This window comes from Ornithorhynchus anatinus, chromosome 2, assembly GCF_004115215.2.
Source record: "Ornithorhynchus anatinus isolate Pmale09 chromosome 2, mOrnAna1.pri.v4, whole genome shotgun sequence".
NCBI lineage: Eukaryota > Metazoa > Chordata > Mammalia > Monotremata > Ornithorhynchidae > Ornithorhynchus > Ornithorhynchus anatinus.
In genome coordinates, this window is record NC_041729.1 from 16,538,121 (window position 1) to 16,559,749 (window position 21,629).

Genomic DNA, 21,629 nt, shown 5'->3' on the forward strand with positions numbered 1-21,629 from the left:
GTAAAATGCAAGGAAAATATCACTAACCTAAAAGAGGTAATCGTGGTAAACACACTTTTTATTGGTCCTGCAGATCTACGTTCCATTTCAATTCTTTGAACCCTTAGAAGGGGGTCCAAAAACATTTAGAGCCAACAAGGGTTGAAGCAGGGGAGAAAACTTATTCTTTTAAAGCATTTTATTACCAAATTGAAACAAGCAGTATCATCAATAAAAATGGTCAAAAACATTTTTAATTGTTAGGATTTAATGGAATGGCCATGTTGGCAGTCCCAAATGATGTCCAAATCTTTGGACTGTTTCTTATGTTAAAATGACCTTACCTTCTCAATGCTAATTTCCTTGACAGCTGATAAAACAATCTCATTGATAACATCTGTATATTTGTGAAGTTCCATTGCAAACATATTTTCCAAAGTGAATGTTTCTGTTGTCATTTCAAAATAAGTGCCTGTTTTATCCATAAGCTCTTTCCAGTGTCTGAAAATGCATCAAAATTCACTTCTTTATCAGTCAACCAATCAGTGGCATTTAATTGAGCACTCACTGGTGCTAGGCACTGTACTAAGCACCTAAGAGAGTATAATAATAATAGCTGTGGTATTGGTTAAGCACTTACTATGTATCGGACACTGTACTAAGCGCCAGGGTGTATACAAGCAAATCGGGTTGGACACAGTCCCTGTCCTACAGGGGGCTTAGAGTCTCAATCCATCTTACAGATGAGGGAACTGAGGCCCAGAGAAGTGAAGTGACTTGCCCAAGGTCACACAGCAGACAAGCAGTCGAGCCAAGATTAGAATCCCAGGCCTGTGCTCTCTATCCACTGGGTCACACTGCTCCCCATAATAATAGAAAGCTACACCATTCCCAGTCCTCAAGGAGCATACAATTTAATGGAAAAGACAGACAAAATGATTTAAGGATGGAGAAAACTGGAGGAAGAACAAAGATAAAGCAGGAATCAGTAGCAGCACATCAAGATTAAACAGCTACAAAAAAATGAATGTACTGATAAGTATATTAATAAAATATACAAACATAAAAATATGCATCTATACACAAGTACTTTGTACAAGAATAAAGTATACAAAGGTGGGGGATAAGGGGCTCTCACAGCTGGGGTGTCTGAATTCACTTGGTCAAGCGTCCTTATTCTTCTCCATGCTTCATTCTCCATGAAAATTATGTTCATTTCATAAGTCTCCAATTACTTAGTGCTGACTGTTTACCCTAGCTTATTATTACATTATCCTGTTGCTTGCCACTTACACTAAACTATTTGCCCTAGATTAGAGCTACCAAATGATAGTATTTATTAAGTGCTTACTATGACCCTAGTGACACTTGGAGTGTATAGAGTGCCTTCCTTTCCATGAGTTTAAAGACTTTGATCAGGTCAGGCTCATTTCTCCTCACAACCTCCCCGAGACATTTAAAGATGAAGAAACTGAGGCACAGAGAGAGTTGAGTGACTTGCCCAAGGGCACGTCTTTATTAAATGGCAGGGGCTGGCCTGTTAATGACTTCCGATGTGTCGTTGCTTCGCAAAAAGAAAATACTGGGTTTCTTTGTCCATAAATTGTTTCTAGAACAATTCTATACTGCTTTCACGGGTAACTGAAAAACTGAATACAGTGTGAGTTGAAATGGATGGAATTTAAGCCTCAGAATATCAGTTTTAGTGAGCAGCCTTCCACAACCTCCCTCAATAACTCAATTCAAACTTTCGTTGTACTTTCCCAAGCACTTAGTACAGTGCTCTGCACACAGAAAGCGCTCAATAAATATGATTGACTGACTGACAACTTCCATCAGTAACCCATTCCAACATTTAGCAATCCTCAATGGCAGGTAAACCCATTTTCTCTTGTTTCTCCTAGAGAAAGATGAAGAATGCACTGGATGAAAATAACATCGGATACTTCCATAACATAATTGGAAAGATCAATCAACCAATAACTTTTATTGAGTACTTACTATGTTCAGAACACTGTACTAAGCGCTTGGAAGAGTACAAGACAACAGAATTAGAGGACATGTTCCCTGCCGAAAATGAGCTTACAGTCTAGAGGGGGAGAAAGACATTAATATGAATAACTAATTTATAATATATCATTTTAAGACATGTACACAAGTGCTGTGGGGTTGAGCAATTGGGGGTGGGTTTGAGGGGATGAAAACATACCTGTCTCTCAGGGCTTCGTTTTTCAAATCAAGAAGCAATGGGATGGAGTCCTTAAAGGCCTTCATTTTTGCATCCAAGCAGTAGGCAACTGAGAGACTTCGCACATGTTTGGGAAGTTTTCTGAGGGCTCTCAGGAAGCCATCAATTCCTTCTTGGAGAAACTGAACGTTCAGATTGACCCAGAGGGTCTGAGACCATTCATCCTTAGCAACCTGGAAAAACAAGAGGGTTGTTCCAAACAGTCAGCAAACTCTTTGGTCCTTAAAGAGAACTTCACGCAAAGATCAAGTTCTTAATTTGATATCATTTGGAAAAACTGCTATTGTGTGCACATTATTAGATTTCTGGATTTCATTTTGTTGAAGTGAAAGAAAACCCTATAGAATATATTTTGGAATAACTGTGAGTCCTCTGAAAACTAATCTTGCAACCCCATGATGTTATCAGGAGAAAAAGGAAAGAAATTTTCACGTTTCAATGGAGAGAAAAGCAGGGGGAAAGATTACTTGACTGTTCAGTACTGAAAAAAGAGCAAGAAGGGAACAGCTTCATAAATGTAAAAAACTACCGTGACGCAGAGTAAAAGTCTTAGCGAATCCTGTGGTTTTAGAAGAAAAAAAAGAAATTGTGAGGAAAATGCAGCAAGTCCTTTATGCCCGGGTCTTATTTAAATCCAATTTCCTAAACCAAGACTGCCCACTTGATTCCTCTAACTCCATTCTATTTACTGTATCTCTTTCTCATCTAACTTGTTGCTGACCCTCTGCCCAAGTCCTTTGGCCTGGAACTCTTTCCCCCTTCATACAGGAGACCATCACTCTCCCTACCTTTAAAAGCCTTATTAAAATTACAACTCCTTTCCCGACTAATCCCTCAATTCCCCTACTCCCTCTCTCTTCTGCATCGCTCTTGTACTTGGATCTGTTTTCTCTCAGCACTTGATATTGACCCCACCCTCGGCCCCACAGCTCTTTGTAAAAAGTCATAATTGGAAAACACTTACTTTCTGTGCCTTGTAAATCTCATAGATCAGCCTGAGCCCATTCATTTCCTTCTGAACATTCATCAGCTCGGGATACATGGTGATTGGAAGATCAAAAAGTTTTTCTGCATTAGCCAACTCCTGACGATTTCTCTCATGTCGCGCCATCTCTTTTTCAAAAACCTCTAAGAGCTCCACGCCTGTGAAAGGTTTAAGGACCCTTGAAAATTATACCATATATCAATAACTGAGAAGAAGTGTTGTCTACTGGAAAGAGCACGGGCCTGGGAGTCAGAGGATATGGGTTCTAATCCTAGCTCTGCCAAGTGCTTGCTGAATGACCTTGGGCAAATCACTTAATTTCTCTGTGCCTCCGTTTCCTCAACTGTAAAATGGAGATTCAATGCCTGTTCAGTCTCCTATTTAGGCTGTGAGCCCCAGGTGGGATAGGGATTGGGTCCAACCTGATTAACTTGCATTAATAATAATAATTGTGGTATTTGTTAAGTGCTGAATATGTGTCAGGACTGTGCTAAGTACTGAAGGTGAATACAAGCAAATCAGGTTGGACACAGTACCTGTCCCACATGGGACTCACCGTCTAAATCCCTATTTTACAGATGAGGTAACAGACACCGAGAAGTGAAGTGATTGACCAAGGTCACACATTCATTCAATCGTATTGTGCGCTTACTGTGTGCAGAGAACTGTACTAAACGTTTGGAATGTACAGTTTGGCAACAGATAGAGACAATCCCTGCCCAACGACAGGCTCACAGTCTAAAACGGGGAGACAGACAACAAAACAAGCGACAAGTTGTGAAGCCAGGATTAGAACCCATGATCTTCTGACTCCTAGGCCCGTGCTCTATCACTACGTATCCTGCTTATCTTGTATCTGCACCAGCGCTTAGTACAGGGCTTGACACATTGTAAGCGTTTAACAAATACCATAATATAACTTGATTATTCTCTGATACCATGTATAAAATCACTAACCTCAAGGAAAAATCTGCCAAAGAAAGACAAGCACAGCAAATAATTTCCCATAAAATTCATCAGAATCCCTCAGCAACAGCTGTAGGAGTCATTTTACCTTCCTCAAGATTTTCACCAACTGAACCAGGGCCCTCAGAATAAAATCGCCTTGCAAAATCCTTGATCGTAGTTCTGAAGTCTGAAATATGAGTTCGGGTAATCTGAAAGACATAGATTTTGTATTAGGTATGCTTTTTTCCACATTGAATATTTTTGTCCTTCCAGATTTTCAAAGTACCTCTGTAAAAGTCTTCTTAATCCCTCCGAGAGAGTGTTCTACTTCAAGCGATTGCAAAACCAGTTTTTTCCATATGTCTTCAATTTGCCCAGCCAGTTCTTTCTCTGCACCAGCAGGCTAACGAAATAACCAACATACAGTATGAGATAAACTGATTCAAGATAGAGTTTGTAATCACACATAACTACTGAAAATCAACGGTATCAGATTCAAGATGGAGTTTGCAGTCAAACAACAGTATCAACTAGGATTGGGCAAATAGTAACTAGCTCAATCAATCGATGCTATTTATTGGGTGCTTACTGTGGGCGGAGCACTGAATATATCACTTAGAAATGTACAACGGGGTTGGAAGATGTGATCCCTGCCCACAGAGAGCTCAAGGTCTACAGGGGGAGACAGACATTAATCAGTGTTCAGTATTAGACACATTTGAAACCCTATTAGATACATTTGAAACCCCATCGTTCAATCTAGTGCTTGTACTAAGTGACCCAGGCACTGATTTAATATAGCCCTCTTTGAGGAAATGGGCAGTAATTATCCACTAGATTGTAAGGGATTGTGTTTACCACTGTATTATATCTTTCTCTCCCAGCGCTTAGATACCATGCTTCGTTCACAGTAAGCACTCGATAAATACGCTTGATGGATTACCACCTGTGCTAATTCTGTGATGTTCAGCCCTGTAGTACTAATGGAGATTTTTGCTATTTGGAGGATTTCCCTGGCACAGAAAGAAAAGTTGAAGAACTTTATCATCGGTCAGTAACACCAGTAAAAAAACAATAATAATTTGGCTGTTTCTGGGGTGTGGGCCTCTACAGTGCACTCATTCACAAAGATCACTTTCTTGAATGACTCTTCTAAGACTGTGGATTCCAACAAGACTGCTCAGGATAAATTAAATGGGACTCATCTTACGATACATCCCTGCTTCACTTGGTTGGCTCCAAAAAAATGAATCCAACAGGGCACGCCCAGCCCTCACGTGACCAGCTATGTCATCCTGAAGCAGTCTCTGAATCTTTAAAAACTGCCGAATTCAATGGCTCGTTTCCAAAGACTAGATCTACAGAGCATGTGAAATGCTTTTCATGAGATCTTTGAAAACTGGAGAGAGGTCTAAGGACTACTCCCTACATTTCTCGTTTCTGACGTACCACAAAGATCAAGTCCTCTGTGCCTTGACATGGTCTGAAGCTACTCTGTGGGTGTAGGAGGTCAACAATATTCTTCAGTAGCTGCTCCACAAGTACTCCACTTAGGATCATCCCCGGTATTGAGAGCAGAAAGAAATGTCTCAATATTTGCCACAATCTGATCTTTTTGAAGATGGGAGTGATATAAGGTCCTGTGGGCTGGAAGCTCACGGTGGGCAGCGAATGGGTCTACCAACTCTAGTAGTTGGAACTCTCCCAAGTGCTTAATTCAGTGCTCTGCACATAGAAAGCGCTCAATAGATATGATTAGTGACATCTCTTCAGTACTTCATCTCTTACTCTGTTACAGACAAGGACCATCTAAGGGACATTCCCAGAATCTGGGCAAGCCAACTCTCCCTTTACTCTCAGACAAAGTGAAAGATCGGGTCTCTGAGGAGAGGATTGAGGAAAGGCTGGAGAGTACCAGGACACTCCAAATACTTCAACTACGTGGCAGTGTAGGCTGCAGATTTTCAGGATCACCTGAGTTCCCCAGAGTTTTGGATCCCTTTCAATCTATTAGACGGGCAGGGGGAGCAGCTGCTCTCAATCCTAGGACAACTCTACCTTTTATGAAAAGACAACAATCCTGAAAAATTACTAGCTCTTTTGAAAGTTGTTTTGGCAAGCAGCCCAGTTATAAAATTCTTAAGGGGTTACAAATTCACTTACAAAGATATTATACATCGCCAAAGTCCGATATCGCTCCTGAATGTCCTTGTATTTCAATTCCACAATCAGAGACTTGCTTCTGATCTCTGCAATGGTCGCAAGGACAAATTTGAGATCTTCCAGAGTACTGGGAACCTTGTTCAGGTGATGGGACAGCACCTGAAAAGGAAAATTTGAGAGGCTTTAGTTGAAGAGATCCAGAGGAAAAAAATTACCTGGACAGAATTGCAATTTATCTTCTTTAAAAACCTTATGAAACATGATCTAACTACACAGAATCAAATACCTCAATTTCCTCATGAAGTCCAAAGAGCTCTTCTTTTGCAGATTCATTGAGAAGTTTTCCAAGGGAATTCACCCAGGATTTAGCATTTTCCTGCACTGTGTATGCTAAAGGCCCCAGCTGGAGTCTAATGCACTGTTCATCTTTAATTAAGGGTTGATGTGTCACTTCATACGCTATCTTGGTATAGAACTGCAACTTGTCATCATATAAAACGCAAGGGGGTTTCTTGGCGGCAAACTTCTCCATCACGATGGCTTGATCCAGTTTCCAGAGAGGTCGGTACCTCTTCCACCTGTTCAGGTATCTCGTGAGGCTGATCAAAATTCTGTGAATATTTTGGGGGATCAGGATAGCCTGTTCAATGATCTGAGAATTCTGGGAAATGTCAGCGTAAAAGCTCAAAGTGATGAGTTCTTCCTCCTCGCTTCGCTGAGGAGGACAAACAATGCAGGTGCCATGCATCCACCGGAGAAAGTGCTGGGATTGATGGGTCAGGAAAATAAAGAAAGAACATCTGAGTGTCAACTTTACCTTGAACCTACAGATCGCTGCCAGTCAGTCAATCATATTTATTGAGTGCTCACTGTCAGTCGATAGGTCAAATCGCATTTATCGAGTGCTTACTGGGTGCAGAGCACCGGACTAGTGCTTAGGAGATCACAGCATAACAACAGGACACGATCCCTGCCCATGGTGAGCTTACAGTCTAGAGGAAGCAGAACTTGTGTTCCCTACTCCCCACCCCAGCCCTTTCTCGGAGCCCTCGCTTGGGTCCCAATCAAACCTCCGGGTCTGCTCAAGTAACTGTCAACTGTCCACGGTAGGATTGTGGCCGCCAGGGCTAGCTGGCAACCACTAAATAGCCGGCAGGCAGCTGGTGTCCAGCCAGGGGCTTCTGGGAGCCTTTGAAAAGCACCACATAAAAACATCTTTTTTGAAGGTATTTTTCAGTGCCTACTCTGTGCCAGGCACTTTACTAAGCACTGAAATTGAACAAGCTAATCAGGTTGAACACAGGGACTGCCTTAACACAGCTCACAGCCTTAGCCCCCATTTTAAAGATGAGGGAACTGAGGCCCGGAGAAGTGAAGCGACTTGCCCAAGGTCCCAAAGCAGATACGTGGCAGAGCTGGATGCAGCTTTTTTTCAGGAGGGTAAGAACCAGTCAGAGAGACATGAACACCCCACCCAAGGAGAAGGAAAAGTAACAGCCAGCCCCAACCCAGCTGGGAAGGTATAGAAACAGACATTAAAGCAATTTTCAAACATCAGGATGGTTCACTGCAGCTGCCGTGGCTTGTTGATCATATTTATTTCCAAATGCAACTAAATAAAAATGTCTCCTCTTTATCAGAACACCTGAACCACCCAACTTTCTGAAGAACTCATCGGCAGAGAATATAAAAAGATATATGAAATGGTTTGCCCTGTTCCAAACTAAACATTAGAATATAAGCAATAGTCACCTTCGTCACTTCTACAGAGTCTCTGACACAATGAACACACATTTTGTCAATCTCATTTGCACTGGGATGAAGGATGATCTCAGGAGCAGTCAGAATGGTTTCAGTTTGGAACAGAGGAACATTTCCAAGGACTGCAGAATTAAAAACCTGCAAGTTTCTGTGAGGAAAAAGTAAGACGAAAAGCAATCTCAATCATTCTTCTATTGCTTCTCATTTATTTGGGTATTGCAATTTTCAACTGACCAAAACTTATGACTGAATGAATCAATCAATTGATGGTATTTACTGAGCCTCTACTGTGTGAAGAGCACTGGACTAAGCACTTTGGAGAGTACAATCTAAGAATTGGTAGATACTTTCCCTGCCCACTACAAGCTTCCAGTCTAGAAGATAATAATAATGATGATGATGATGGTGGTATTTGTTAAGCGCTTACTATGTGCCAAGCACTGTTCTAAGCGCTGGGGTAGATACAAGGTAACCAGTTTGTCTGATGTCTTCATCCCCATTTCACAGATGAGGTAACTGAGTCACAGAGAAGTTAAGTGCCTTGCCCAAGGTCACGCAGCAGACAAGTGGTGGAGCTGGGATGACTCAGAAGTGGTCTAATTCTTGGAAGAACATATGGGACTTTTGCACACCTGGAAAAAATGACACAGAATCTGCCTATGTCTCATGTAGCTAATGAGACCTGACTCTTTAGTCAGATATGAGGATTTTGACTATAGCTCAGAACTCTGGTCTAAAGCTGTGCTGAATTTAGGTAATTTGTACATTTCTCATGAGTGCCTCTAAGTGGCTGGGGAATCTGCCTATCTGCCTGTCAAAGACAGCCATGGCTGTTGGCCGTCCATCTCCCCAACTTCCCTTCCTGGACTCTAAGGCCATGGGGCAATGTTGGCAATGGGGAGGAGATCAAGGCAGTCGGGTGGAAATCTCAGAAATCAGTCAGCCAGGTGTGCTAACGTCACATTTCTAGGGGCAGGCTTGGGGGCAGGATTAAGAATGTGGACCTCCAAAAATATTAATCTTACTTGCATGGTAATAATAATAATAATTCTGGTTTTTATTAAGCACTTATTATGTGGCAGGTACTGCACTAAGCACTGGGGTGGATACAAGCAAATCAGGTTGGACACAGTCTCTGTCCCACGAAGGACTCACGGTCTCAATCTCCATTTTACAGATGAGGTAACTGAGACACAGAGAGGTGAAGTGACTTGCCCAAGGTCACACAGCAGACAAGTGATGAAGTCGGGATTAAAACCCATGACCTCCTGACTTCCAGGCCTGTGCTCTATCCACTACGCCATGCTGCTTCTCAACAATGCCATGCTGTACCACCCCCTTAAATCAAAATTAGATTTTCGTACCAAAATTCTACTCAGAAAAATGCATCCGCATTTCATCTATAGACTATGAGCTCATCTCTACACTCTAAGCTCACTGTGGGGAGGGAATGTGTCTACCGACCCAGCCATATTGTTATATTGTAACTCTCCTGCCCTAAAGAAGGCTACAGATTTTGCAGGACAGACTGCAGGTGAGCCCACACATTTTTTTTTTACTCAGCAGGGTAAGAACTAGTCAGAGAGACATGAACACCCCACCCAAGGAGAAGAAAAGTTAACAGCCATCCCCAAACCAGCTGGGAAGGTATAGAGGCAGACATTAAAGCAATTAAAGGACAGTTGGAATGAAGAAAAATGCATCCAATATGGCAAATGGTATACTTACTTGAGGACTAACTTTGTCAAAATATTATAAATTTTATTTTCCCAATATGCATAGTAGGAAGCCAGTTTCGGTGCCTTCCCTGTGTTCGTATGGATAATGAGACCTTCTACTTTTGTAAGTAGTGGTCCGATGGCAGAATATTTTCTCACCATAAGATCCACATCTTTTGCTCTTTCATGTTCAATGTACTCAAAGAATTCTTTCACTCCTGTAGAAAAGTTCCCAGTGTTACAGCTATATATTGGCAATGGTAAAGAGTAAATGGTAAAAGAGACTATTCTCAATATTTCAAATGTCAATGAATTTGCTTTACACCTGTGAAACATAAAGAAGCCTATACACAACAGAAATCTTTTGAATTTATTCTGACTTGAACAACGGTTAAATAGGTCATAGAAGTACATCGGTTTTCTGTGACTATAAAGATTCATTGAAAACTTACATCAAGTGAGATGCTCATGCTCGGGACCGTACAATACGACAGAGTTGGCGGGCACTGTCCCGTGAGAAGATGAACCGTTTTCATGTTGTTGGAATGCTGTGAGGTGAGTGACTGGATTTCACCAAACTACAATATCATTATCAAAATGCACTTTATTGTGCAGGCACTGGTGCTTAGTATTATATAGTTATATTATATTATTATAAGTTAAATTTATATAGTTATATTATATTATTATAAGTTAAATAGGCACAAGTATAAGTTTCATGCCCTGTGAAACAGCCCACACTGAAGACAAATAGAAGCCCATCAAATCTCTCAGACACACACACACATCAACTGCACTTTAAATCAAGAAACGGCAAATAGGATGGGCCATACTTATGAATCTTTGCATGTGTATTCATACAAAATGCAGATTGTGGTGATGTCCATGGCTTTGGGACAATTATGTTTTTATTCTCACAACATGCAGTGGCATCCTTCAACTCCTCATTATAAAGTCAGCTAGTTTTTTAGGGTAAAAAAAAATCAAAATTTTCTCCAAGGTAGCATAAAAGATCCATGCCACCTCAACCTGTGCACATCCTCTTTGAGGTTGCTAATATTGTGCCTCACCCAACTGGATACTGTGCATCACAATTAAGCTATTTCATGAGGACGTTTAACGCCCATGCCTGAGACAGGCTCTGGAACAATAATAAAAATAATAAGAGTTATGGTATTTATTAAGCACTTACTATATGCCAAGCACTGTTCTAAGCACTGGGATAAACACAAGGTCATCAGGATGCCCCACGTGGGGCTCACAGTCTTCATCCCCATTTTACTGATGAGGTCAATGAGGCCCAAAGAAGTGAAATGACTTGCCCAAAGTCACACAGCTGACAAGTGGCAGAGCCGAGACTAGAACCCATGACCACTGACTCCCAAGCCCGAGCTCTTTCCACTAAGCCACGATGCTTCTTTTTTACCCTATTTATTTTGTTAATGAGGTGTACATCCCCTTGATTCTATTTACCATTTTTATGTTGTTTTATTTTTGTCCATCTGTATCTGTTGCCGAATTGTATATTCCAAGCGCGTAGTACAGTGCTCTTCCCATAGTAAGTGCTCAATAAATACTAATGAATGAATGAATAATAATGAGAATTGTGGTATTTCCTAAGTGTTAAACTATATGCCAAGTGCTAAACACCGGGATAGATACAAGATAATCAGTTTGGACAAAGTCCCTGTCCCAGCGGGGACTCACAGTTTAACTAGGAGGGAGAACAGGGTGATCTAGTGGATGGAACACAGATCTGGGAGTCAGAAGGACCTGGGTTCTAATCCCGGCTCTACCCCATTTCTGCTGCGTGACCTCGGGCAAGTCACTTCACTCCTCTGTGCCTCAGTTCCCTCATCTCTTAAATGGGTATTAAGGCTGTGAGCCCAAACTGGGACATGGATCCCATGTATCCATCTTAGCACTTAGTACTGTAGTTGATACATAGTAAGCACTTAAAAAGTACTATATAAAAACTAGGTAATTTACAAACGAGGAAACAGCACAGAGAATAATCATCATCATCAAAGTAATGGTATTTTTAAGTGACTACTATCTGCCAAGGACTGTTTGAAATGCTGGGGGATATGCAAGGTAATCAGGTGGACAGTCCCTGTCCCACATGGGGCTAACAGTCTTGATCCCCATTTTACAGATGAGGTAACTTGGGCACAGAGAAGTGAAGTGACTTGCCCAAGGTCACAGAGCAGACATGTGGTATTGTCGGGATTAGAACCCAGGACCTCTGACTCCCGGGTCTGTGCTATTTCCACTAAGCCAGAAGTTACAGAATTTGAGAGCCAACAGCTTCACACACATACGCACGCACAGACACACATACACACACAAAAAAACATATTTCACTCATGGAAGACAACTGCAAATTTCAGGAAGATCATTCATTAATTATTGGGGGACAGGAATTCAGTTTGGGGGCTTCTACTCTAATTGGGAGTAGAACCCAGGCCTTCTGACTTCCAGTCCTTCGCTCTCTCCACTAGGCCATTCTGCTTTTTAAAACAGTCTACTGCCAGATAGCATAAATTTCAAATTATAAATACAAGGTACCCAAGGTAGTAGGCGGGGACTGTGGCTATCAACCCTGTTGTATCATAGTCCCACAGGCATTTAGTACGGGGTTCAGCCTTCAATAAGATCTCAATAAGTGCTCAAACCAGGGAGTCAGAGGACATGGGTTCTAATCCCAGATCCACCACCTGCCAGCTGTGTGACCTCGGGCAGATCACTTAACTTCTCATGCCTCAGTTTCCTCCTACTTAGACTGTGAGCCTCACATGGGACTGGGACTGTTTTCCACCTGATTAACTTGTATCTACCCCAGTGCTTAGAACAGTGCTTGACACTAAGTAAGCACTTAAATACCGTAAAACAATAAATACCACTTATTTTGCTTGATAATTAAAAGTAAATAGTAGAGAGCCAATTAACTAAATCAACTGAAGCTGAGGCTAGAGAAAATAATTTAAAATGGATGCAAACTATCAAAATGAGATCTGGCAACCACCAAAAACTCTTTCACGGTTTTATTACACAATTTGGTATTTTTTGTAGGCTATCTAAAATGCAGAATAGGCAACTTCTTTAATTCAGATACAAGTCATTTCCAAAACACAAGAACTAAAATAAAATGTCAGACATACCAGGGAGACCATTTCCACTTTTAGGAGATGGGAACTTGAAAAGGCTGGCTGTCTCTATTAAAAAAAGCTTAGAATTGATGTCCTCCGCATTCTTGTGTATCTGGTGAACCAGGGATTCAAACTTCCCAATGGCCTGGCTACACCGAATGATGTAATCTCCAATACCTAAAAATAAAAAATTTTTTTTAAAAAGGCTGTTTATTCTTCTACTCCTTTCAGACCCTGCTCACCACACTATACATCTTCTGATCTATAATCCTGTCACAGATCCCCTCGGAGAGAAAGATAACCGCCTTCTAACACCGTCTAGTGTGATGGTACCCAAAGCTTGCCCACAGGGACAAGCAAATGACAGGAAGAAAATTTTCAAATATGACCGGAGTCTAAGTTTTGGCAGGATGAGATGCACAAACCAATGAACGTATAAGTTCTGTTACCTAGTGAATTCCAGTTCAGTCTCTTGTACCCTGATCTAAACACTCTCAGCAGCTCGTGGATGTGGTCATCAAGGAGTTGAGTCTCCGCCTCATTTAACGTTGCCATTAGAGCATGATAATGATCCAACATATGCTTCATTCCATCTGTGTATCTAATGTTACATTGGTAAAAGGGGGAAAAAATAAAACCGTAACACAACTCTAATAATAATAATGTTGGTATTTGTTAAGCGCTTACTATGTGCCGAGCACTGTTCTAAGCGCTGGGGTAGACATAGGAGAATCAGGTTGTCCCACGTGGGGCTCACAGTCTTAATCCCCATTTTACAGATGAGGGAACTGAGGCACAGAGAAGTTAAGTGACTTGCCCACAGTCACACAGCCGACAAGTGGCAGAGCTGGGATTCGAACTCATGAGCCCTGACTCCAAAGCCCGTGCTCTTTCCACTGAGCCACGCTGCTTCTCCAACTCTAATGACCTACAGTCTGCCAGAATGTTCACCAGCCCGGAAAACGTCAGTCGGTCAGTCGATCCTATTTATTGATCACTTACTGTGCGCAGAGAACTGTGCTAAATGTTTGGGAGAGTTCAATATAACAATATAACAGACATATTCCATGCCCACAATACGTTTACAGTCAAGAGGGGAAGACAGACACTTCTCAAATGTTTAATTTACTGTTTTTACAATATTTTGGATATGAATCTGAGTTCTGGGATTTATGGAGAATATAGTGCTATTCACTTTCCAAAATGTCATCATTTGCACTCCTAGAGAAGAGAATGGTGTATCTGTAGCTATTGATCTATCATAAAGTCACTTAGAAAAACAATAAAAATCTGTCTAATGAGCACATCAAACTAGATGATTAAAGTGTTATCAAAATCTCTAATGGTAACTATTATCCTTACCTAAGAAACTTGTCTTCCTGAAGTGCTACATTCCTCGCTAATTCGGGGACTGTGAATCCCAGCTGTTCCATGTATTTTGTTTCATTAATAGCCTCTTGGAGCTCAGGAGCAAAATTGATTATAAAATAAGTTCCTTTGTTAGATGTCTCAGGTACCTCAATGGAGGAGCCCTACGACAGAGGCGATTCAGGATGGAATAAAGAAAATTCAGAGAGGAGTTCATAAGGGATTGTCTCTATCTGTTGCCGAATTGTACATTCCAAGTGCTTAGTACAGTGCTCTGCACATTGTAAGCGCTCACTAAATACTACTGAATGAATGAAAAAGGAAAACACGAGTCTCTCACAATCTGACCTGCACCATGGAAGTAGGGTTAGCTTTAAAATTCAGAGGCTAAACTGTAGGTGCATTTAAAATACTGTAGGTGCATTTAAAATCGACTCTCCAATAATTTCTTCCTTTTCCTAGTTTGTTTTCCTGTCTCTGGCTTTCTCTTTCATTTTTGAATGTACACATCAATTTGAATAATCGAATCAAAACTCTTAATCAAAGCAAATGAGACGGATCATTTTTTTTCTCACCGGATCACCGTAATCTGGAAATACATTTCCGGGAAAATGGGCCTTAGCGAGCAGGCTATTTTTCATTAGGTTGGGTAATGTCTGCTCGGTCCAGTCTCTCCATTGCTCATATTTTTTATCTTCGAATGCCTTCATTCTCCTCGCTACTTCCAGATATTTTTGTTTTGCCTATTAAAGAATGTAAGTGCCACTTAGTTTAATTTTCCACAGAAGAGGCGTTTTATTATTTGAATCCAACTGAAGAGCCCAAAGTGATTTTGGGTTCTGTTTAGTACTCAGTTGAGTAAACACCACATACCTCTCTTCCTCGGTCACTGTCCAACAACTCCTCTACCTCTTGAAATCTCAGGATGGTGTGCTTGATGCGAAAGAAGAGAGATCGCTCCCAATAAATTGCCCCAGCCATCGGGGGGTGGTTCTTATAAAGAGGTGGATTATCAAGGTTCTGAACGAAAATGTTATTGACTATGTCCACCTGTAAAACAATCAAAAGTATTCCATTGCTTAGAACACTGTAATTTCTCCAAAACAAATTTTATTCACTATTTGTAGTCATTAAATTCTGTTGTATGGCACTCCAGCTTGGGAGCTCACTGTGGGCAGGGAATGTGTCTGAGTCTGTCTGTTGTTCTATTGTACTCTCCCAAGCGGTTAGGACAGTAATTTTGCACACAATAAGCACTCAGTAAATGCTATTTAACAAGTAAATGCTCCCCCAAGTGCTTAGTACAGTGCCCTTCACATAGTAAGTGCTCAATAAATACCACTGAGTAAACTGTTGGCCACATTTTGAACAGCAGAGCCAAACAAAATGCATACAGATGCTCAAAGGTGTCCAAGAACCAATCACAAAATTTATGCCTCCCTACCCCAACCCACCGTGATAGGTGATATCATTTCATCACGGCCCACGGACATACACAAGGTAGAGTTGGGAAGTGAAGAGGAAGGGGAAGAAGGGAGGGGAGAAAGGTTGCCAGTGGGCACTGCCACATGGCTGGGTGTGGGTAGTAGTGGGTTTCCCGCTCCTCCCCAAATGGGGCTAAAGCGAGGACTCTGGGGGTAGGTGGAACCTATTCTCCTCAGAACAATCTTTTGTCCCGCCTCGTGGCTAGTGACAGGTTTTGTCTGTACTGGGGGGTGCAGGGACAGGGAAAAAGGCTTCCCAGGGACGCGTGCCCTGCCTGATCCCATCCTCCACTTTCTTTTGCATCCAAATTCGTGGATCAGGATCTGCCTTGTTAATTCCCCGGCTCCAACAAGCCGCCGAGCCCATCGTAGCTTTCGCTACGGGCAAGGATTGCCCACCCTCTGGCTAATGCCAGGGGCAGAATGAATGCAAACAGCCTAGTCCCATTGGACTGGGGTGGACAGTTCATTCATTCAATAGTATTTATTGAGCGCTTACTATGTGCAGAGCACTGTACTAAGCGCTTGGAATGAACAAGTCGGCAACAGATAGAGACAGTCCCTGCCGTTGGACGGGCTTACGGTCTAATTGGGGGAGATGGACAGACGAGAACAATGGCAATAAATAGAGTCGAGGGGAAGAACATCTCATAAAAACAATGGCAACTAAATAGAACCAAGGCGATGTACATTTCATTAACAAAATAAATAGGGTAATGAAAGTATATACAGTTGAGCGGACGAGTACAGTGCTGAGGGGATGGGAAGGGAGAGGGGGAGGAGCAGAGGGAAAGGGGGGAAAAAAGGGTTTAGCTGCGGAGAGGTGAAGGGGGGGGTGGTAGAGGGAGTAGAGGGAGAAGAGGAGCACAGTCTGGGAAGGCCTCTTGGAGGAGGTGAGTTTTAAGTAGGGTTTTGAAGAGGGGAAGAGAATCAGTTTGGCAGAGGTGAGGAGGGAGGGCGTTCCAGGACCGTGGGAGGACGTGGCCCGGGGGTCGACGGCGGGACAGGCGAGACCGAAGGACGGTGAAGAGGTGGGCGGCGGAGGAGCGGAGGGTGCGGGGTGGGTGGTAGAAAGAGAGAAGGGAGGAGAGGTAGGAAGGGGCAAGGTGATGTAGAGCCTTAAAGCCTAGAGTGAGGAGTTTTTGTTTGGAGCGGAGGTTGATAGGCAACCACTGGAGTTGTTTAAGAAGGGGAGTGACATGCCCAGATCATTTCTGCAGGAAGATGAGCCGGGCAGCTGAGTGAAGAATAGACTGGAGCGGGGCGAGACAGGAGGAAGGGAGGTCAGAGAGAAGGCCGACACGGTAGTCTAGCCGGGATATAACGAGAGCCCGTAGCAGTAAGGTGGCCGTTTGGGTGGAGAGGAAAGGGCGGATCTTGGCGATATTGTAAAGGTGAAACCGGCAGATCTTGGTAACGGATAGGATGTGTGGGGTGAACAAGAGAGACGAGTCAAGGATGACACCGAGAGTTCGAGTCCCGTGCAACCAGGCCGTCAGCAGAACCCTAAACAAGCAGTGTGGCTCAGTGGAAAGAGTTCAGGTTGGGAGTCAGACGTCATGGGTTCTAATCTCGACTCCCCTGCTTGTCAGTTGTGTGACTTTGGGCAAGTCACTTAACTTCTCTGGGCCTCAGTTACCTTATCTGTAAAATGGGGATTGAGACTGTGAGCCCCAAGTGGGACAAGGACCGTGTCCAACCCGATCTGCATGAATCCACCCCAGCACTTAGCACAGTGCCTGGCACATAGTTAAGCGCTTAACAAATGCCATAATAAAAATAAAATAAAGAGGGGCCCAGAGCTGCCCAAGTTGAGGGATCGAGTCCTTGGCCTTCAGGGGATCAACCCTTGCTTTCCCAGTGGGCAGGCAGGCTACCTGCCTGCTGCTGGCTCCCCCTCCCTCATCATTCCTCCTCTGCCCTCCTTCCCCCACCCTGGCACCAAAGGCAGGGCAGAGCCCAGTGACTGGCCCATCAGCCGTGACCTTCAGTTTGGCTGAGAGGGCAGTGCCATGCTCGGTTGTGGCAGAGGGCACTGATTGGTGGGGCCACCCTCCCTCTCAACCTTCAGGTTGAGGCCCTGCTCAAGAACCACATTTAAATCCAAGAAGAATCATATGGAGCTGAAGAGCTACAGCTTGTCTACACTTACTTGCTTTAAACAAATAAAATATTCATTATACTATCAACTCTTTTAAGAATGAAAAACTCTTGTGCTTTGAACTAAGTGCTACTCTTACTTTAACCTAACAATATTAAGTCGTTTTTTTCTGTTTACTCATCTCCAATACCATTGTTTGTACGCAGGCACACACACATATACGATTCCTAGATACATGCCATGTATACTTATTTCTGGTTTTCTTGCAGTTTGACGTAAGGATTGACAGGCTGTAATCCTGAACTCAACTCCCACCACAACCAGTAATCAAGACAAGACATAAGAATGAACTACATAGCTATTATTTGGATACCTCAGGCAAGGCTTAATTTCTGGCCTGTAAAATTTGGCTAACAGCAAATCTGCTCCGTTGTGATCTAGAACTTGTCTTATGTGGGCAGGGATCGTGCCTAACAACTCTATTGCATTTTCCCAAATGCTTAGTACAGTGCTCTGCACAGAGTAAGAGCTCAATAAATGCCACTTTCTGATTATGAATCACACAGTCACCTTGGAAAGTCTGAGTGTTCCAATTTGGAAAAATGGGTGGTACTACTTACTCGTCCATATATTGTCAAAATTGATTGTATTTAAAATTTTATCTTTACACAACTAAAATTACCTCTTTACAATACTGGGCCAGAATGTCATTGAATTTCATCATCATCTGTCTATTGATAGCATCCCGGGAGCGGATATGTTTAAAGTTTAAAAGCATGTCAAAAGCAGCTTCTGCTGATCGAAGTGTCTTAAATGACTCATCTATAAAGCTTTTGGCTTCCTTTTCGATAACCTGGTGAAAAAGTAACAAGTCAAAACATCAGGACTCTATACACCACAACCTTCCAACACTACCAGAAGGACAGGAGATTGATGAAGAGGTCAAATAAGAAGCTTAGGGATATTTGCTGTGTGACTGTGGGCAAGTCACTTTACTTCTCTGTGCCACAGTTCCCTCATCTGTAAAATGGGGTTGAAGACTGTGAGCCTCATGTGGGACAACTTGATTACCCTGTATCTACCCCAGTGCTTAGAACAGTGCTCTGCACATAGTAAGCACTTAACAAATATCAACATTATTATATTTTTTTAAAAATTTGATTTCGACACCACAATCGATCGGAAAAGGAGAACCGTGAATGAAGTAGAGTAAATTCAAACAGATTTATCTAACGCATCTATGGATTCACAAAATATCAGGATCTGGAAATTTTCTACCCTTCATATTCAAGAGAAAACTATATGTGAATGAGCATGGCTTAAAAGGCAATCGTCAGCATAACCGGAAAACTTTCTCCATTACCAAGGTGAAAGGCCTTTGGGTTTATAGTTTTAATTACTGCTGATGGATATTCTTGATGTTTGTTGTACGCAAAAAACATGCCCACCAACTCTGTTATGTTGTACTCTCCCAAGCACTCAATAAATACAATTGATTGCCACTCAACAATGCCTTATGGATATGGCTCACATCTGAAGAATGCCTTCAACAGTACAAAAAGCTCAACTCACACTAGATGAAAATTTGAATATTTGGTTTTATGTTCATTTTAACTTATTTATTAACAATTTTAGTTTTAAACAACGTGGCCAAAGACATTTTTGGAATAAAGAATCTCGGGACTGTTACTTGCCAGAACTTCGGCTTTGAAATCATCCATCACATACTTCCAGTAGTGTGAACATTTGCTGCTAAATGGGTCAAAAGTCAATACTTCCAAGGGATTGACAAGACCATCCACCCTGCGTAGAACATCGTCGATTCGCTTGGGATCCCCAGTGACAGCTTTTAGTTCTGGGCCAAAGATATTGTAAAATTCTTCGATAACCTGTTCAATCCATCACGCGAAAAGACTCATTATTTGGTCTTTTTCAGTTGAGACTCATTCAAATATAAGACAAACTTTTCACAGCCACTTTAGAAATATTTAGGAAAAATTAATTTCACCTTACTAATACTAAAAGACTAACACACTTAATTGGTTTTCCATTCATAATTACCAAAACTACAGCCACTTACAACACATTTCTTTTCCAATCATTATGGAATGATGACTATTTAGGCCATCTGCTCTTCAAACATCTAATGCCCTACCCTTCTTGACTGACCCTCTTCTACGCAGTAAGCTCATCTTGGCTATTTGGGCAGTTGGGGTACTGACATAAGTTAGAGAGGAAGGCTGGGCACCCGGGTACAAAAAGAGCTACTTCTGACAAATAATAATTATGGCATTTGTTAAGCGCTTACTATGTGCCAGTCACTGTATTAAGTTCCGGGATAGACATCACAACATCCTTCCTTGTGGAAAGAACATGGGCCTGGGAGTCAGAGGACGTGGGTCCTAATCCCGGCTCTGCCCCGTGCCTGCTGTGTGACCTTGGGCAAGTCATTTCATGGTGTAGTGGACAGAGTCCAGTCCTGGGAGCCAGAAGGTCATGGGTTCTAATCCTGACTCCTCCACAAGTCTGCTGTGTGACCTTGGGCAAGTCACTTCACTTCTCTGGGCCTCAGTTAACTAATCTGTAAAATGGCGATTAAGCCTGTAACCCCCATGTGGGACAACCTGATTACCTGATACTTACCCCAGAGCTCAGAACAGTGCTTGGCACACAGTAAGCACTTAATAAATACCATAATTATCTTCTAGACTCTGAGCTCATTGTGGGTGGGGATTGTCTCTATTTGTTGCTGAATTGTACTTTCCAAGAGCTTAGTTCAGTGCTCTGCACACAGTAAGCTCTGAATAAATACGATTGATTGAATGAATTAATGAATTTCACTTCTCTGTGCCTCAGTTCCTTCATCTGTAAAATAGGGATTCTCAATTCCTGTTCCCCTTCCTATACTGATTGTGAGCCCTGTATGAGGCAGGGGTGGTATCTGATTTGATTATCCCGTTTCTCAGTCAGCGCTTAACAAATACCCTATTATCGTTACTATCTACCCTACAATTGTCAGTTTCCTATAGTTTGTGGTGCTGAATCTCCAATGACAAGACATTAAGATTCATTAGCAAGCTACCTAGGCTTTGAGGCAGTGGAAAGAAGACACTGCAGTGGTGGACTTTTATACAGATCAATGAAGACATGGCCTCAAAACTGGCACTCCCACCTCCCCTCTTCCCCCAACACTCTCTGACAATAAACTCTGACTGCTTAGACTACAGCTCCTACTTGTTCCTCCCCAAACACCTTTCCTTCCAAGAGAGGCAGCATGGCCTAGTGGATAGAGTAGGGGCCTGGGAGTCAGAGGACCTGGGTTCTAATCCCAGCTCCGCCACCTGTCTGTTGTCTGACCTTGGGTAAGTCGCTTCACTTCTTGGGGCCCCAGTTCCCTCATATGCAAACTGAGGATTTAATACTGGTTCTCCCTTCTAACTAGATTGGGAGTCCCTTGTGGGACCTGATTATTTTCTATCTACCTCAATGCTCAAAAGAGTGCTTGACACATAGTAAGTGGTTAATAGGTGTTTAGAGAAGGATCGTGGCCCAGTGGAAAGAGCACGGGCTTGGGAGTCAGAGGTTCTAATCCCAGCTCCTCCACTTGTCAGCTGTGTGACCTTGGGCAAGCCACTTAACTTCTCTGTGCGTCAGTTACCTCATCTGTAAATTGGGGATGAAGACTATGAGCCCCACTTGGGACAACCTGATTACCTTGTATCTAC

At 42.5% G+C, this 21,629-nt stretch overlaps 1 protein-coding gene across 5 annotated transcripts in view; it reads right to left on the minus strand.

The window, feature by feature from the left end:
- The window catches only part of DNAH10 (dynein axonemal heavy chain 10), a 120,682-nt gene that overhangs the window by 78,907 nt on the left and 20,146 nt on the right, over positions 1 to 21,629 (minus strand). For all 5 annotated transcript variants that reach the window (XM_029055375.2, XM_029055366.2, XM_029055348.2 and 2 more), the window contains exons 11-26: positions 19,599 to 19,793; positions 18,587 to 18,757; positions 15,193 to 15,369; positions 14,895 to 15,062; positions 14,314 to 14,483; positions 13,401 to 13,552; positions 12,964 to 13,128; positions 9,813 to 10,020; positions 8,076 to 8,232; positions 6,610 to 7,086; positions 6,324 to 6,482; positions 4,447 to 4,563; positions 4,267 to 4,369; positions 3,192 to 3,370; positions 2,189 to 2,400; positions 324 to 480 (exon numbers count right to left, since the gene is read on the minus strand). In XM_029055375.2, the coding sequence (XP_028911208.1) occupies positions 324 to 480; positions 2,189 to 2,400; positions 3,192 to 3,370; positions 4,267 to 4,369; positions 4,447 to 4,563; positions 6,324 to 6,482; positions 6,610 to 7,086; positions 8,076 to 8,232; positions 9,813 to 10,020; positions 12,964 to 13,128; positions 13,401 to 13,552; positions 14,314 to 14,483; positions 14,895 to 15,062; positions 15,193 to 15,369; positions 18,587 to 18,757; positions 19,599 to 19,793 (2,967 nt within the window). The remainder of the gene's footprint in view (positions 1 to 323; positions 481 to 2,188; positions 2,401 to 3,191; positions 3,371 to 4,266; positions 4,370 to 4,446; positions 4,564 to 6,323; positions 6,483 to 6,609; positions 7,087 to 8,075; positions 8,233 to 9,812; positions 10,021 to 12,963; positions 13,129 to 13,400; positions 13,553 to 14,313; positions 14,484 to 14,894; positions 15,063 to 15,192; positions 15,370 to 18,586; positions 18,758 to 19,598; positions 19,794 to 21,629) is intronic.